At 35.5% G+C, this 19,660-nt stretch overlaps 1 protein-coding gene across 3 annotated transcripts in view; it reads right to left on the reverse strand.

Moving 5' to 3' along the window:
- LOC116167013 overlaps positions 1 to 14,605 on the reverse strand; it is a 53,436-nt gene extending 38,831 nt beyond the window's left edge. For all 3 annotated transcript variants that reach the window (XM_031482247.1, XM_031482245.1, XM_031482248.1), the window contains exons 1-3: positions 14,468 to 14,605; positions 2,488 to 3,732; positions 1,969 to 2,030 (exon numbers count right to left, since the gene is read on the reverse strand). In XM_031482247.1, the coding sequence (XP_031338107.1) occupies positions 1,969 to 2,030; positions 2,488 to 3,721 (1,296 nt within the window). In that variant the 5' untranslated portion in view covers positions 3,722 to 3,732; positions 14,468 to 14,605. The remainder of the gene's footprint in view (positions 1 to 1,968; positions 2,031 to 2,487; positions 3,733 to 14,467) is intronic.
- Between the last annotated feature and the right edge of the window lie 5,055 nt (positions 14,606 to 19,660).

A 19,660-nucleotide genomic window follows, 5' to 3' on the forward strand; every position in this document is an offset into this window, starting at 1 on the left:
TTATGAGCCGTTTTTTCTGAAATTTTAAGGGAAACCAGTTCCTAAAAAATAAATTAAACATACATCCCAAAATAGGTTGCGCATACGCAGAGTAAAAGGCTGCATAAAATTGTTACGTTACGCATCTATACATTGTTTATTTGTGACCCAATTCTCCTGAAATCACGTCTCAATATATACAGGATGTTTGCTAAATATGCGGCAAAATGTTAACAGGTGAGTTGATTGTTAAGGGTGACAAGCAGTTATTAGATGATAAATTTCATAGGTAAGAAAAAGAATGAAGAAATTCACAGAATATCACAACAATTTTATTCTAACGGGAAACGATGTGACAAAATGGTCACATTTCATTTTCTTGTTAACATATGGATTTGACATAGCATATTTATATTTTGATAGTAGATGTTTCCACATCTCAATATCTTTGGAGACGGAGGGGTCCGAATTTTTTTACTTTAAAATTCTTTTCCCTAGTTGATTCATTTTCACTAGTGCAAAAAAAGAGAACACATTTTAATTCTCGGAAAACATCCCCCAATCATTCTGCGATTTATTGCCTGGAACATGGAATCACTGGTCAAACAATGCTATCGATATTCGCTGATTGCAAAATGAGTGGTTCCCGGACTAGATGTAGAAGCTACAGACTACTACTTTCTTATTTCTTATGGACGCCATATTGGATTTTTACGGAATGAGGTAGAGGACAAAAAAAACTTTTACGTACATTTATTATTTATTCAAAATCAACATCCACGGATAACTAGATGAATCAACATGGCTATGATGGCGATGCATTCAAATGAATTTTTTGGTACTCTGTCACAGTCCGTAAAAATCCAATATGGCGTCTATAAGAAATGTGTTCTGGAAATGCTGATAACAGATCAAATGCTCAGAGAAAAAGTGTCCACAGGACCATTTTCGACCGTTTAAGCTTAAATTTGGCATTTTCGGCGATATCTCAGTTATTTTCAGATTTTTTTTTAAATTTCAAATGTGTTTTTTTAGTGACAAAAAGGGGAAACTTTGCCTCCAATTAACCTACACTGTGGCTCTGGGGTGACAGAATCAATAAGAATTTTAGATCCACTCAGAATTAGCTCGCTTACCTTGAAAGGCCGGGGGTAAGAAAAGTTGACTATGTAATTGCGTCAAAATCGTCATACAATGTATACGACGTAAGGTTAGAAATTCAATTTTGACATATTTTGGAAATGTAAAAGTAAAAGTAAAAAACATGAAATGTTTCCAATTATTAGATTCATCTTAAATGCTTAAAATTTGAAACCGAATGTTTAAATTGTTACGATTATCTACCCCCGTCCCACATCTCAATGACCCACTGAAAGTTCTGCTCTTCGTTATGTAAGAAATGAGTTTTAAAATTGGCTGCGAGAACTTTGGAAATTCATTCATTATCTGTGTAATAATTGTAGACTTTAAATTACGTTGCTGCCAGGAAACTTGGCATTTATTATTACGAGATCGCGGTTTAGCAAAATTTGAGCTTGGAAAGTAGACCATTCGCGTTAACCCATTTCGGTTGTATTATGTCGGTACGTAAACTACCGTCACAATGACGTAGGTCGGTACCAATGACGCAATAGGAAGTATCGATCTTCTCGTGCTGCTTCCTAGAGTGGCTTCCTCTGCAGCTTCATGAATATGTATCGCGAGCAAAATTTTGCAAAGTAATCGTTAAGTAATTAATTTTTCCTGATAAACACACATATCATCGCGCAGCTAGCGAAATCGATACTACTCTTTTATGAAAACCGAACCGCGGCGTAACATTAACCTAACATCTAATCTGGAAACAGAAATAAATTTCAGTTATATACACGTTACCGGAAACGTGCGTTTAAATTTAGACCAAAGTCAAATGTTAAGCTGCACGCTGCGTATTTATTACGCATATTTTATTAGTATGACAATTTAACATATTTGGAAGTAGAAACTTACTTTGACGTAGGCGTTTATTGGTCCTTCCACCCCTTGCCGGTACAAATCCTGGCATCGTATAACTGCAAAAAAAGAGATTAGAGACTTTTTATAGTTTTTCGTCGTTGATACAAAAAATAACGAAATTGAACATCTGATCATGCAATTAAGAAAGAGTCTCATTTGTCACCATTTCGATGATTTCAGTACTTCGAACAATTTGGAGAGTTGATCTAAAATTTATTCCAATTTTGTAGAGGGTTTAGAAATTTAATTATTAAAATTTAAGCCCATTTGTTCGTACATATAAATGAAATCCGTAAACATAAATAAACGTGCCTAAGAGAAACGCGAAGTGGGTCAAAACATTTAGGAAACTGCAATTAATAAACTGACATAAAAAGGAAATGGTCTGAACTAATGTGGCCCTCGAGAAAAAAAATCATAAAAAAATTTTATGGCAACGTAAACGAGCAGCGCTAAGTAACCACTCTTTTCCTTTTAAAGAAGCTTTCCGCGAAATTCAAAATAGTAATGTACCTTTAACCGTGAGCTGGTTCCTCTCGTACGAAAGGGCCAGATCAATTGTGCCTTTGACATCCTCATTGTGCGTATACGCGGACACGCTCTCGTCTGGAGTTGAATTTTCGAAAGACAAGCACCTCCTGGTTCGGCGCCGTAGCCTTCTCCAATTTTTTCCCAAGGAGAACGTTTGCTCCAGTGCTCCCGAACTAGAAGTAACGACTTCAGCTTCTTCTTTATTACTAGGCCTTCGTCTTCTTATACACTTTTGACGTTTCAATGTAAAGTCCACTTGCTGATCGACGCACCTCTCGTTAAAAGTCTCCCCGAGATTAATAATCGTTCTATCACAGTCTGTGCCTTGATAAGTATAACTCGCTGGTTCTTGCTCGTTGCACTTACACTTAAAATCGGCCTCAATTTCGTGGTGTTTTGTGGTGTTGCTATTAAAACCCGAATCGTTCGACGTAGAAGCTCGCCCTTCTTGCTCGGCGTTGAGCATATTTTCCTCGTGCGTGGCGTTGAGATCATTCTCCTCCTCTTGCAACCGATCGCTATTCTCTCCGCCTTCCTCCTTGTCCGTTGTATCCAAAATGGCATCGACAAGTTGATCGATGGACAAATCGTTGATGAACGACGAGTTATTCTGACTTTCTCCATTGCAAAACCTTAAATCGATCAATCGTTTGACTAGAGGTGACACGTTCACTTTGTCTTCTTCGGACGTTTTCACCTTTTTAACGGGTAGCAAGTTACTATCCAGACTAGTTATTGATGTGCTTAGGTGAGTCGGTGGAACGTTACGCAGAAGACACGGCGAATCTTCGGCTCCGAAAGTGGGTAGGGTCGGTGCGTAGTACGCGGCGTCGGGGCAAAAACCTTCAATGTGCGAATCGACCAAATCGAACGGTTTGAAGAAGACCTCATCGTGGTTGTCTACGCACCTTTTTTTCTTCTTCTTCTCACCGTGCGCGAAATTTCGATCGTTATACCTTTTATTCGAGCGTCTCCGATTTTTATCAGGAGGTGAGAAATTACTAACGTCTCTCAGCGGATCGCAGGAGTGATTATCCGATTTAATCGGTGTCGAGGAGGTGAAGCCATTTTCTTTGTTCGGACTATCCGATTTGCGCGTTCGCGAACTGCTTAATTTTTTCCGTTTGGTTTTCGTGGGTTCGGTTAGCTGATGATGAGGATAGACGCGTGGAGCTTCATCCGATTGCAGTTTTCGTGTAACAGTCCACTTCAACATTTGATTGGATTCTGAAATTATAGAACGCATGTCAGATTTACAATTTAACCTCGATAAAGGGCGGACGTTGCAGGTGTTAGAAATTAACGATTGTCAGATGTTCGATGGCAAGGGGGTTTTTTAAATTCGACCTGTTATTATCATTGGTACGATCGGAATTCATTTTGTTTCAACAAACTACATTTATTTTTTCAATGCTCGTTAGGTTAAATGTATTACCATGTCATCAAACAAACCAAAAAACGCAATGTTAATCAAATTAATTAACTAATAAAAACCCTTACTTATTCACGGCGTCACGGTTAGTTAGTCATTATTACTATTCTACTTTCAAGCATAAACCGCATTAAAAAATCGGAAGTCTCATTTATCACTTTAGTCTAAACAGGTATAAATTCTTAATTTTCGTTCGCTATACGTACTCCTGTCTCAGCATGACCTGGATAGTCGAAACATGCAACCCCTACTGTGTATTTTAAAATCTTATCATCTCAGAAGTATCATCATGCCATTATATTCGATTGTATGGATGTTTAGATAAACATAAAGTCGTATTATTTAAAATACACCACAGTTTCTTCCATTAAACACTAATAAATCTAGTTGCTTGAGTGCCTCAAACTTTTGCTGAAGCCTTGATTTGAAGTGCTTTCTTCTCGTTTTTCACCAATAGTAAACGTTCTGGGAGTCTTTAATAATCTTTAAGAATATCCGAAGTATTCAAGAATCACCAACAATTTCCAAAATCCTCTAAAAATCTGTTAAAATCTTCTCAAGGCTTCTTTGTTCAAAAACCCTCAAGAGCCCAAGATTTTCAAGAGACTCCAAATGTCTTCTAAAGACTTTGAGAGCTTTTACAGCCTTTGGGTGCCTTTATGAACTTTTACGAGTTCTTAAAACTCAGTAAAAGCTGTCTAAGAGTTTTTCAGAAGGTTCCTTGACATTTGCGTTTTTTTATTTAAAATCCAAGCTTTTAGAATCTAAAGGATTTTTTAGAACCGTCAAAAATGTCGGACCTTGAGCCCTTTGAGGCCATTTATTAATATTTAGGTCTTTAAGGGTATTCAGAAGTTTTCAAAAGAGTCTCTAAGAGCCTTTCACACTAAGCGTTTTGCTTAAAAGCTACAGCCTTTCTGAAAGCTTAACCCGAAAGTCATTCAGCAGCTTTAAGAAGCAAGCCTGTAACATGTTTCAGTGTCAAAAAGCCTTCAGAAATCTTTAAAAGTTTTTAATAATCATGAATAACTCTTGCGGGTTTTGATGAGTTTTTAAAAGTTTTTTTTATGTGTGTTTAAAAGTGTTTTCAAGGGTTAGGTTGCTGGAAAACAAAATCGTAAGTAGCAGCAAACTTTTCACCGTCACTTGCACTAGATGATTTCAGGGAGATTGTAAACTGATGGATTTGTGAAAGATTGTCTAGGCGTTGTAAAAGTGCCAAAGATTCTATATGGATTATAACATTGTTTTTAAATTCTTTTCTCAACCACAACATATACAGTGCGGTTTATTAAGAAGCAGACATAGGGATTTGTGTATATTGTTTTTCCCTATGTCTACTTTCAAAAGATAAAAACTCTTCTGAAGGGCGCCTAATTTTATGCAATCAAAATAACTTCTTAAATCAAATAAAGATCTAGCTGTCACATTAATTAATTTGAATATTGTTACTTTGGCTTCTGTATTCAACTGAAGAAAACGTTGATATTCTCAATTGGTATCGTGCCGGTAACAGTTTAAGGTGCGTAAGAGATTTATTTTCTGTGAACCCAAAAACAACAATATTCAAATTAATTAATATGACAGCCAGATGTTTATTTGTTTTAAGAAGTTATTTTGGTTGCCTAAAATTAGGCGCCCTTCAGAAGAGATTTTGTCTTTTGAAAGTAGACATAGGGAAAAACAATACACGTAAATCCCTATGTCTACTTCTAAATAAATAGCACTGTATAAGGATGTGTTCGAAAAAAATCGGTACTTTCTTCAGATTTTCGCTTATATCTTCGTTACATAAGAGTAATGCTGTAGAGAATTAAATTTCCTATAATTTACGTTTTTAGGGTTTGCCGGACTGCTAGTTACGGACATATGCATAAAAATTTAAAAAAAGCGTGTGTTCCGGAAGTGTGTCAAACTTCTAACTTCAGAATCCTGTAATTTAGGGAATTTTGCATTAGGGTAAAAAATGACCCCACTTTTTTGACGGAAATACACCTTTTGAAGCACCAGGAATCCGAATCAAAATCTCGATGAGGACGGTCTGTCGGTCCGTCCGTACCTTCCTTTCCGGCTAAACGGTTGCACCGATTGGAACCAAATTTGGTAGATAGAAGGGCAGAATCGCGCATGCGCACGTATGCGCCCCCCCCCCACCGTAGGGTTGGTTAAAAAAATCGCATGCATTTTGTAGATAATTCAATTCCCATTACTGAATTACAGCGTTCTAATGTTACATCTAGCTATCAGTTCTAGAAACCAAATTTACAAAAGTAAATTATAGGAAATTTAATTGTCTATGACATTGAGTAAAAACTTTTTTTGTAGCTAAAATGCACCGAAATGAAGATATACCTAAGCGAAAATTAGGTTTTCCTGCAGTTTTCCTAATTCGTAAGGTAAATACCGGAGTAGTATAGACCAACTTAAGACCTTCTGCAGAGGCACGTCTAAATAGCATTATGCGGGTCACTCTGTAATTGGGCGCATGCCTGTTGAGGGACCAAAACTAAGAGAGGGATAATAAATAAATAAATAAATAAATAAATTTTTGTAAATTAATTCAAGATTTCTAAAATATTTCAAATACGATATTCTAAAACCCTGAAGACTACTAAACTTGTTGACGTCTTTGTAATGAAAAATACATCAAATATTTGCATGAATTCAATCCCTTCATCTGAGGATTCAGATTTCAGCACGGAGGCTGCATCGGAAGTTGCAGGTTTTCTATTCGATAGGTTTCAAACACGTAACGTGAACGTTCGTACAACATTTTTTACTCAAAGTAGAGATAGAGTACCAAACTCAGGCACAAAAAAATCAAGAACTACTTTTGGCATGAAAATGTAATGTGGAAGAAAATCTTGAACCTCCTTGATACACGGAACTGAGATGTCAGTTGAACACAAGATTAATTTTGCAGCTTCTTTTGACCCGTTGATACCTGCTAATAATCTGATAATTTTTATTGCACTGCGATTTACTATTAGTAGACATTCTCTAACGTTTTTATTTAAATTAGGAATTTCTCATTATAACTATAATTTATTTAGGTCGGTTACCGTTTTTCTTTCTTTCATAACTGAATAGACCCTTAAACTAGTACAGCTTTCTTTTCTATGACTTTATAACGGCCCGTACGAGAATAAGTTGCTAAACTTGATTTCCATTGACTTGCATTTAAACAAGTTAGTCCCCGCGATTCCTCTTCGTTATATAAGTTTCAGGAAGTATTGTGGAAGGACAAATTCGGGAATACGTGGGAATCGGTATATACCATTATTCTTATAGTTGCATTGTGTTATTTAAAATTAGATCAGGTATTGTTAACGTAAGAGGGTAAGAAAAAGGTTAGGTCAGGTCAGTTCAGGCGGAGTCTCTCACCTGGTACAGATCGTAACAATACCTAAGGGTGTTTATTGGGTCTTGGTGGATGATGCGAAGGGAAAAAAACCGTGCGCCTTTTGTCATATTTCTTGCGGAACTCATCCGTATACTTTCCGTTGGTTCTTCGCGCTGCAGCTTCCGCATTCGGTGAGCGTGTGATCGACGTTATTATAATATATTCCTAAATAGGCATATGGCATTGCAACCGAAAAACGCTCCAAAAATGTAAATCAGGTACGGTTTTATTGCCGTAACGGTAAGGTGCGTGCAATTAACAGCCACCATATGCCATTCCAATTTACATCCACCCCCTAATTTTTTTATTGGCCCCCGAATAATTAGAATAAAATAATCGGAATCAATGTACGTTCGGGTTCGCTTGTTTGCACCTTTTGATTTAACATGCAATTTCTTTCAATCAATCCGTGGACCCTACGAAACGCGAGAGTGTGGCCACCGCCTGATTTACATAATACAAACTACCCTCTCACCCATTACATATAATTTAAAGATATGGAAAATTCGTTGAATGACCCCCTCGCTTGTGTATACTATTAAAGTCATTTGGAAGATGCTAGTCACGTGCCCCGAACTTAAAGAAAATGCATAATTTATGAGTAGGCCATGCTCGATATAACTCCTTTTTTTGTTAAGCGACAAAAATGCTACTTACATATTTAAATTAGTAATCTATTAACGTTTTATTGTTATATTATGCAATAAATAAACAATGGCCTCATTAAAGCTGGTTCCTTTTTTTGCAAAAGCGTAATTTAACAATACGTTCTTTGAAAAGATGTGATTCAGTTGTTCGTAATTATAAGAGGGCGTATAAATGATGGAAACCAGAGTGGATTTACTTAGTGTCCAAGATAATAGAATTAAAACTACCAGTATAACAACAACTGAACTACAATAAACTATTTGAACACAATCCTCAGCCCCCGTAGCCGAAAAAAACCGTTATAGGATATCTGGGTGAAAAAAAACTATCAAACTATACGTTCCACAAATTATTTTCCCGCGGGATTTATCGTGCAATATACAAAATATCAATACCCAACACAGAAAACAATGTTCATCCATGATTAATAAAAGTGGCAACTCCGCCTGCAGGGTTGCAGAAGGACTGAAGGACTGAGCAGCCTAGCTTTACATCTGTGTGCTATCCTGCTAGCAGCTATGTTGTCGTTTCCAAGCTCGTATAGAGGACAAGGGTTGCAAAGTGAAGCCACTAGATTTCGTGGTTGAATTTTTTCGGGAGAAATTTGGCAAAATTCCGCAAATCTAGTGGTTTTTAAATCTCCGCATAAGAAATTAAAAGGAAATAGCTTCGAAATATGAAGAAATTCTTAGTCTTAGTGCATGTAAGAAAATTTTACACAAATAATAGAAAGAATATAAGTAATGTAGTAATGTTGAGAAAGAGAAGGAAAACTATGGAGAGACACATGAAATAAATATTAAATTTTAGAAAAATGGTAACAAAGCATTACTCATTTTGCATAAAAAAGGGAAAGTTTGAGACAATGCAAAAAATTAGAAGAAATAGTGACAATGTTTAAACAATGGAGAACATTAGGGAAAATCTTATCCCTGACCTAGTGTATGAAAAAATAAGTGAGAGGATGTGCTGAAAAACCGACCTGCGTACCCTAATTTGAGCTCGAGTTGCACTTAGTGACTTTAACTTGGGTTGCAATGGTCCTGGGTTCAAAACCCACGTGAGGGAATCCTGTTTCTGTCGATTTTATAAAATAAAAAATATACAAGGTGTCTCGCGAGAAAAAGGACAAAACTTTACTACGTGTTCCTTAGGTAATTTCGACTCGAAAATGTCCTATAAACAAATGCTTAGTTACCGAGATATGATTTTTTATAATTTAAAAATATTAATAAACCACTGTTGGAAAATTGTTCTATTAAACGAAGTAAATTAGTTATGCAAATGAATATTGACAATAATTGCTCAAAGTGTCCAACATCCCATTGTAAGCATAGTGGTGGCATGGCACACTACGAGTATCTACTGGATGTGGTCAGAACATTTCATTAATATATTACATAAAAGAGTGGGAGAGAATTTAACGTTTGATACAACTGGGGTAGGTACTCGAATACTAAAAATCGTAATTAACACTCGATAAGAAACAATAATCCAAATGACGTCAAAGGTCAAGCAAAATTTTGGTTTGAAAACCAGTTGTCGATACAGCACGGCAATGTACAAGAGTAAAGGTAATTTCAAGAAACTAATTTACAATTGAAAAGTAACTAAACTAAGGGATTTAAAACATAACTCAGCTAGTATATGAATACATTTGCGGGACCATGTTCATATGACATTTTCGACTCGAATTCACCTAAGGAGCACGTAGTAAAATGTTGTCCGTTTCCTAACGGGACACCTTGTATATCTAGGTAGACGATTGAGAGGGGAAATACAAGGATAATTTACAAAATTGACTGAAACGAGTAACTAAAATTCAAAATTAAATTTGAGAAGGAGGAATGTGACAAATTATCAGACATTTTGAGAAAGCAAAAGGAAAAATTTTCAGGAAATACAAGGAAAGTAGGTAGAAGAGGAAAATTGAGTCATTTATTTAGTATATTGATTCTAGACATTCTGAGAAAATATCTAAGTATAATTGAAACACTCCGAATTAAGAAAAATTCTAGTGAATCCGGTAAATCATGAAGGAGCCCCGCTTAAAAATACCATTAAAATTATAAAATCATAAATTAAAAATTTGAGGGATGAAGATATTGTAGGAAATGCGAAAAATAAGAGGAACCTATGGCTAAATTAATAGGAAACTTTAGAAACAATATAATACAATTTTAACAAATTAATTGATTTTAAGGGAAATAGTGGCAATTTGCATGGAGTGAAGGAAATCCTTGTCGTGGCAGATCTCTTGTAAAAATTCGCTAAAATAAACAAATTTTGGTATACCATTTACTCTATTTTTTTTTAATAAACTACAGTGATGAAGATATATTTTCCCAAGATTCCTCTCCGTCGGCTTCCCATGCATCTGGAACCGCATCGCGCATTTGCCACAAGGAAAGATTTATATGCAGGAATTGAAGCACTAACAGTCTGTTGAAAACAGGCCATTGTATTGTTGGAACAGTAGCTTGAATAAAACATAAAACGAATCAAAAGAACACGATATGAGGTGACTCGTATGGAATGAAATCTATCACCGTACTGTTTACCAGCGCAACTTATTTGTGGATCGTACAATATCTTCCAATATCATAAAAAATTAAACTCCAAAATCGAAAAAAAGGGTGTGGAGCGTACTAGGTGCAAAACTAAATGTGATCCGTCTTAAAAGAAAAGTATAAGTGAAAAATCTTATAAAAGGATGGGGTAGTAGTAGTGATTTTAAAGGACATTCTGGTAGAATTTAAATACTTTTCCACCAATAATAAAAAATTGTGAGGAATGAGGAAAATGTCGGAATATAGAAGGAAATTTTGAGGAAGCAAAGGAAAAACCCGAGGAGCCACATTAAAATTCTGGTATGAAATTTTAAAAAAATAAAAGGTCATTAAGTAAATAGTAGGTATTACTTATTATGACCAACTGAAATTAAGTGGAAGTGCGTGAGAAAAACCGGCCTGTGCAACCCAGTTTCACTAGCTAGCTCTAGCTTGGGTTACACAATCTCTATGTTTGTATCGTGGGTTGAGTAGGAGGCGTAAATGGTAGTTTTCGATAAAATAGAAACTGTAAGATATATTTGGAGGGGGAAATGTAAGAGCATTTTCAAACCGATGCAATATTAAAATTAATAATTAAATTTTGAAGGAAGGGGAAATCTGAAAAAAATATCGGAAAATATACAGAAATTTTTAGGAAATGAAGCAACATTCTCGGAAACTACAAAGAAATTATGTAGATGAGGAAAATTGAGGAAATATTGCTCATTATTTCGTATATACATTGTAGAAAAACCACGGGATGGTTAGGTAACTCAATGCGAATTAAGAAAAATTCTACGATAAAATGAATCTTGAAATCCAGTTCACTTAAAAATATAATTTTAAACAATTATAAGTTTGAAGGAGGTTTGAGGAAATACGAACCAGAAATTTCTGGGTAAATAAGGAAGAAACTTTAGGAAAATAAAGGGCAATTTTAGTGAATTACTTTTAACTACTTTGTTAGTCAGGACCCTTTTTCAGTAAAAGCTCGCTCCTTGCTCATGCAAGAAGCATCTCGTGTAACAATTGAGTTACAAGTGGTTTCCCCATATTTCGACCCGGCTGAATCCGATTCTGCCTGTTGCCAAGTCGGAAAGTGGATCAGAAGGGAGATATTTAAGATTGCATCCTAATAAGGCGGTTGTTGGACCACCCTGGCGTATTCTTCGTGTAAAATGCCCGATGTTTACAGTTCAAGCGTCTAGCCCCACGTTTTTGGGGCTAAGGAACAAAATGGTGCTAGAAATTCCGATTTTTTACCTGTTTTCGGAGTGCTCCGAATTTTTACATTCTGGTATGCGGACATAGGCTTTGGGACAAGGAACACAATGGAATGGAAAAAGATGGTCAGATATGGTAGAAGTGCGATTTCTCATATTTCGACCGAAATGGCGCCAAATATTTGAATTGGTCTAACTTTTTCCAGAATAAAAGAGCTATATCAAACGTTATTTGATTGAAAATCCAAGCGATGAAATAGAATTGCCCATATTCGTGAATGCCACACCTAAAGCCTATTATATGGATGTGTGGAGAATGTAGTTTTATGGTCTCTAAACATAGTAGAGTATAGCTCCTTTAAATAAGAGCAATGAAAAATTGCTCGCTTAACGGTGAAAGATATGAACTATGGTTTGATTCCAAGATAGCGCTTTATTGGATTAAATAAATATATAAATATATAATATATATATATATATATATATAATATATAAATAAATAAAAAATGGGAACGAAATAGACACTTGATAGACGTTTTTTATATTTTTTTGTGGCTATCGATTTCGACCAGGTGTAGTCATCTTCAGGCCGAGCTATAATATATGATATAGATATATATTTCTTGACCCCAAAAACGTGAGTCCAGGCCATTAAACTGTAAAAATCTGGCATTTTAGACGGGGAATACGCCAGGGTGGTCCAAAAACCGCCACCACACCATCTTAAATATCTCCCTTCCGGTCCATTGTCAGGCTTGGGAACAGGCATAATCGGATTCAGCGGGGTCGAAATATGGTAACACCACTTGTGACTCAATTGTTACACGAAATGATTCTATCATTTTCTCGAAAGTAGGGGGTGGGCGACTATATGTATAGAATAAAATTAAGGAATTTGTGGGTATAAGTATAGCGGCAATTTTCATGCAGTAAACAAAATCTTTGCCTCCTGTAAAAAATTTTTTTCAGGTTATTTTGAAAGTAATGCGTTTTTTATAAACTACTATGATAAGATATACTTTCTAAGAATGAATACAAACCCATCTTTCTCTTACATATTTGCATTAAAGTCAGTTTCGAATCGGACCTTTGCATAAAAATTCGCGTTTAGGAAAAAGAAAAACTTTGAATGGCGAAAGGAAAATTCCGAGATTTAACAATAAAGAAACGAGTCTCTGATGGACTAAGGAAAAATCTATTTTGGACTTTTTTCTGTACGTACATACGAGTACTTACATATTCTGACGTGTAGTCCGGTTTTAAGTTTGGTACTTATTGTAAAAATAAATTTGAATTTTAATTAATCAAATTTATGTTATTGCATTTCATTTTTTCCGCAATAACCGATTATCTGAAAAATCAGTTATATGCGAATACCCCCAATACCCAACTGGTTCGGATAATCGACTCTCTATTTTATTTTGTATGTAAATTGGAGAAATTCTGGGGAAATGGCTAGGAATGGTCGGAAAATACAATGGGAAGTAAGTGGAATTCTCATGAAACATAAGAAACGTATACATTCTTGGCTGAAATTCGATAAATCATCAATGCTGAAATTTAGTCCTCTTTAAAACACAACTGAGACTAAAACCTTAAATGATGAAAATATTGTGGGAGATGTGAAAAAGTGGTGAGGAAATAAAAGGAAATTCTGATGAAATACGGGAAACCTCTGATGGGTACTTGAAACTTTAGGAAAAATAAAAGGTAATGAATTACCTATTTAAGCGCTATTTAAGTGTGGTCAAGTATTAAAAGCTAGATAAAACCAGAATGGGGTTAAGTGGTAAATAGACAGTGTGCCCACTAGTTTGAAATTTCGCCCCTTTGATCTAACATACCTTTTTCTATTCATTAAATTATTTACTGAATATTAGTTACAGCATATTATATGACTATTACTATTATTATTAAATAGTGGCAATTGTCATGCATTGAAAGAAATCGAGGTCTCCTAAAATGCGTTAAAATAAACAAATTTTCAGTATTTGTTGTGCCTCTCGCTGTATCTTGTATGTAATTCAGAGTTAACTTTTCGGGGCGAATTCTCCAGGTACAAATATTCCGGTGGAGTATTCCTGGGGGAGCATTTTCGAATGCGTTACCAAGGCGAATTATCCTACAATCGTTTAGGCCGTGTTTTTAGTTTCACATTATGACCACAAGAGTAAACTGATTTCGAAGAGATGTACTACACTCCTTTGCAAAACACGCCTCTAATCATTTGAGTAATTGAATACAGTTTTACAATAGATGAATATACATATATATGCGTATAGATAGATACCCTCTGTAGGCTAGACGTGCATATTATTTTCTTCTTGTTGTCGTTTTCAAATTACGTATTTAAGCAACATGAGCAGGTCGGTTTAATTTCTAATGCAACAGTTCAGTATAATCTGATAACAGGAAAAAGATAGTCTGAACATATAGGTATCCTTTTTATTTGTTGTTAAGTATTGTTAAAGCTCTAATGAAAATTTACTAAGGATTGTTTCCAAATCCATCCTAAATTGTTTAAATCTCAATTGGAATTTTAAAATTCATTCGCGTAAAATATTTACTTCGCTTGAATTTTATATTTCCCAAGCTTATTCTTTGCGTGTTACTAATTAGAGGGGGTGCGAAAAGTTCAAGTACGTAATTGCAATTACGGTCACTATAATTTTTTCAAAAATACAAATTAATTGTAAACTCTTACCTTTTTAACATTTGCGAAATTATCCCAACAATTTTCGTGATTCCGTTTCGAAAATATACACACGACGCACAAACATACACGAAAAAGTCGAAAACGGAGTTTTAATCTTTCCTTAATCATCACCAAGTTACATGGAACTTGCCCAGCAAGTGTCTGACATACGGTTGATTTACCTGGGGGTACCCTGCCGGTCCTCGTGTTGTCTGGGGGTCCCTTACGTCACCCCCCGCTATTTTAAGGTCGCCATATGAAGTATAACATTCTTGGCGCAGTCGAGCAACGACGTTCCCAATCAAAAATTTTTTTTCGTAAATGCTCATGAAAAACAAAAAAGTCAAATACCATTGTGATTTCCCCTTTATATATAAGTGTTATTGTGTGGTAGTACTTGATTAAATTTATAAGGGCCTCTACAAATTCATCCGGTAGTGTTTACAACAACAGGGACATTATAAAGGGCGCGGGGGCTCTAATTATGTTTTTATTTAAGATTGTTCATTTATTGCTAATTTACATTTGAAGCCGCAATCGAGAAATGATTGATTGCATCAACAGTAAAAATGAACGTTCTTTAATTTTAATAATTAATTCTGTTTTGCATAAAGAAAACCAAAATCGATTAAGCGCGGAGAAACTCCTCTATACATTTCAATTCTTATGCAATTTTATGCGGCTTTCATCGCTGCAAATCTTGTGCGTTATGGGCTGGCTCGATCCATAAAAACACCTGGACCTGCTTTTTTCTTACGTAACAGTTGGTCCTTTCAAACCCAAGTCTGCATTTCATTGTAAGACGTAATATAAAAGGATGCTTGTACCAACGTTAAAATGCAGTCAAAAATGAATCCAGGAAATGCAGATCCCGAACCAACCTAAATTGATATTTCAAATTGAAAGAATGAGAAACGGGCAATAAATAAGAAAAAGGTTCGCGGGTACGAGATCTTTGTCATGCTTAGCTCTATAGAGATTTTGTACAGACGGCTTTTGCTCGAGCAAAGGGGAGGATTGCAAAACACGCGCCATTGCATTTCCGTATCTTCGTATCATTACACAACGTGAAAAATATTATTAACGTCCAAATTACTGACATTAGGCAATATTTTATTATGGCCCGCTGCGTATTTACGTTAGGTTCGGTTTCACTGGTTATTGGGTGTCTAGTAATTATGTCTCGAACCCACTATTTATTATGCAAGGGTTCAAGCATTCGATATTACACATTTTAAATGGCTTCAATAGTCAATGTGTAAGACGACTTAAACGCGCCGTAAGATTGATACCTCTTTTCAAACTTTTACGTTACTTCTAATGCCTTACTGTATCCGACTGTACATATGAGCAACCATCAGGCAGTTATGCTGCGGGTATATCTACCACGATGTGACAGAAACCTTGTCATTTACCTGTATTAGAATGTATTTGCGGGATTTCGACGATTTTCTCCAATTTCCTTTCAATGAATTTGTTTTCATGTGCTCTTGGAAGCATATCCACAGACTATTCGCCCTCACAAGAAAAAATTCGATTTCAAATAGTCCGCACTTAGCTTAGCTTACTATAGTTCCTTCTATTTCTGTGACAAATACCCCCACTCTCATTCCACCCGTTTCCAAAAATTGCCTGTCAGGTAAATTAGCCCCCATAAATTCCTTGAAAGATTTACCCCAGGAAGAGTCACTCCCGCCTAAGGAAATGCCGCTCCCAAGGGTCATTGACAATTATAGTACTGTAACGTGATTTATAAATTCGGGTTCGATTTATATCAATATTTATTAAACAAAACTAAACACTATAAAAACCGTACAATTTATATCGATTATAATAATAATAATAATAATAATATAAATTTATTAAGGGATAGGAGAAGCCATAAGGCCATTAGTATCCCCCCTCTACAAACTTGGTCGCATCAGATACTTATAACAAAACAAGTTAACAATATTATGAAATACAAAGTAAATATAACAAAAAAAAAAAGTAAAAAGTGAGTTAAACAGTATAACAAGAAAAACGAAAACATAATAGCTCTCTACGTATAAATTTACACATTAAACATCAAAAAAACATGTTCAGAGTCCTGCAACAAACAAAAACACGTGCGATCGAAACCATTACAGGACCTGGTGTGTCTAACATCTTCTGGCAGCTTGTTCCACAATTTGGCCGCTTGTATATAAAAGGACGATGCTCCAATGCTTGTCTGAGCCTTAGGAATATAAATATTTGAAGTCCTAGTACCGTAACAATGGAAACTACTGAGTGCCCGAAAGTTTGTGTAGAGATAAAGCGGTATTCGATTAAGAATGATTTTATGCAAAAGTCTTAGCATGTGGTATATTCGATTAGTTCTCATATTTAGCATATTATGATGTTTCAGTATAGGTTGTATATGATCACTACGTTTAAGATTACACGCAAAACGTAAACAGTGATTTTGAGTTTTTTGTATTTTATAAGACAATTGTTTTTTGAGTCCCTGATAACACACATCACCATATGTTAAATGAGGTAGTATTAATTGTTTTACCAGCTTTAGTTTAATGTGTGTACACAAAAGATTTTTAGCCTTATATAAGGTTCTCAGTTTATATAGTGATTTTGAGCAGATAAGTTTAATGTGAGGTTCCCAGGTTAAAGTTCGATCCAGAGTTAAACCAAGGACTCGCGCAGAGGTTGCAAATTCTACACAGACACCATTTATTTTCACAGCTTGTGTTTGTGTTATTTGTTCTTGAAAAAATCTGTGTATGCCTTTTTTGGTACCGACTGGGATGATTATAGTTTTAGCAGGGTTCAGTTTAAGATTATTTAGTGTTGCCCACTCATAAATAACCATTAAGTCACAGTTTAGTTGATTAATATGTTCATTGAGACCCTTTAATGGTACATTTTTCAAAACTTGTATATCGTCTGCATACTGATGTATGTCACGGTATTTAATGTATCGGAAGATCAGAAACATATATATTGAATAGCAAGGGACCTAAAATGCTACCCTGCGGGACACCACATTTAATGCTTAGGGAGTCAGAAATCAAAATATTACCATCAGTCACTATTTTCGTTCGTTGGTTTCTATCAGAAAGGTAGTCTTTAAACCAGTTTGAAGCCCGCCTAGATGTTAGTTTTGTAATTAAAGTAGAGTGATTAACAGTGTCGAAGGCTTTAGAGAAATCTAACAAACACAACAATGTAACTTCACCACGATCGATGTTGCGCTTCAGCGTACTTATGGTATTATTTATATCACACACTTCGCAATTTATATTTCCGCGCTCGATGTTTCATACGTACTCGATCTCGTTCGGTAGTAAAACTGCCGCGATGTTCGGTCCGCAACCATTTATACACGCAAGCAATGTAAGTCCAGAACATTCGCGTAATTACCGGAATATTCCTATACAAATCCCACTATCGCCCGCGTAGAAAATTCCAGAGCGCCAAAGGCGACGTCATGTCTGGAGCGTTTCCGTTACAGTACTATAGCAAAGTCTTAACTAATCCACACTCCAGGTGACCACAGAACCTCCGAATACAGGGTGAAAATTTTGTTTAGGACACCGAAGAATATATCTTCAAAACAAAACAACAAGTTTTTTATGATATCCAAAAATATAAACAGTATAAATAAATAAATAATTAATGGAACAAAAAGCAAAAAAAACCTCCCTTGCTGAGCAGTAAACATTTCTGTACGAGAAAAAGCCAAAGGTAATAGATACAGTCCGGCAAATCATCGAATCTTTCGGGAACAAATTTTCAGGGACAACTTTTTTAGGGCGGATACCCCGTCGGCGAATTCTACAAGGGCGAAATTCTCGGGAGCAAATCTTCAAACACAGGCGAATTTTTCGAAGGTGAATCTTCAGTGATAACATTTTTAGGCGTAACTTTTTTGAAGTTACATTTTCCGCGGCGAATATGCCGGGGGCGGATCTTCTGGGGGGCCAATGTAGTTCGGCACGAGTTTGTTCGTGGACAAAAAAATAAATCAAAATAAACTTTTTTTTTTGATCGCATAGTATATACAGGGTGGCCTACTGAAAACAGTCAATGCCGATTTTGCCCACTTAACGATAGTTTTGCCAGAAACGCTCGAACACGTCAATTTTAGTTTTGAGGGGGACAACTAAATTAAGTAATACTACTTACATAACTTTAACCCTGAGAAGGGGGTGAATTGCACCGCAAAAATTTTAAATGGGAAGGGGTAGTAAATGTTAGATAGGTCGAAAGGAATGTTCGTTATGTTTTCAGAACTGTTTTTATTTTTCAAATCCAGAGAAAACTCGATTTAAATGGATTTGCAGAGCCGTTTTAAATGTTTATTAAGTAGGCGTTGAAGTTGAAATAATTGAAAGCTTGTCTCAGAAGAGAAGGTCTGACTTAAAGTGCATAAGTGCACAAACAATGAAGCGAATTTGTGAGTGTGTTAAATTAACTTATTGTTTAATTTTGTGGTAAATTCAAAAACAATGACGGTTTACACTATAGCGCAAAGGGTGGAAATTGTTTCGATTTTTTTAATGGCAATTCTGCCTTCACAAATTCGCTTCCTTGCTTGTGCACTTATGTCAGATGTCTTTTTCTGACACAAGCTCTCAATTATTTCAACTTCAACGCCTACTTAATAAGCATTTAAAACGGCTCTGCAAATCCATTTAAATCGAGTTTTCTCTAGAACTACTGATCGGATTTGAAAAATAAAAACAGTTCTGAAAACATAATGAACACCTACCTATATACGAGTATTTGATTCTCTCTCTTGAAAACTTGAAAACTGTTGGTGACTTAACTGGTTTGACTTTAAAAGTTCTCGAATCTTTTTGAGAGCACTTAATACTTAATAATCAACAGATCTTAAATGCAGAGGTCTTAAAAAGAGGAGAGAATCTTTTAAAAGCTTCCGTACGACTGTTGGAAATTTTATCAATTGCCCTTAAAGGCTATTTACAATGAAAACTTTTAAGAAATTCAAAAACACTTATAAAAGAGTTTCTTCATGGCTTGTCCTTTACTGTAACGTAAATTCAATTACGTGGTTTAATTTATTTACAATTTAGTAACTAATCAATTTATAACAATCTTAAAATGGATTATTTATAACAGTAATTATTATTTATCACTGACAATTTATAACGTAACACAAGCGCATCAAAGTTGGAACGGATTCGAAACGCAATTAGGTTT

The sequence above is a fragment of the Photinus pyralis genome, unplaced genomic scaffold (genome assembly GCF_008802855.1).
Source record: "Photinus pyralis isolate 1611_PpyrPB1 unplaced genomic scaffold, Ppyr1.3 Ppyr1.4_LG3b, whole genome shotgun sequence".
NCBI lineage: Eukaryota > Metazoa > Arthropoda > Insecta > Coleoptera > Lampyridae > Photinus > Photinus pyralis.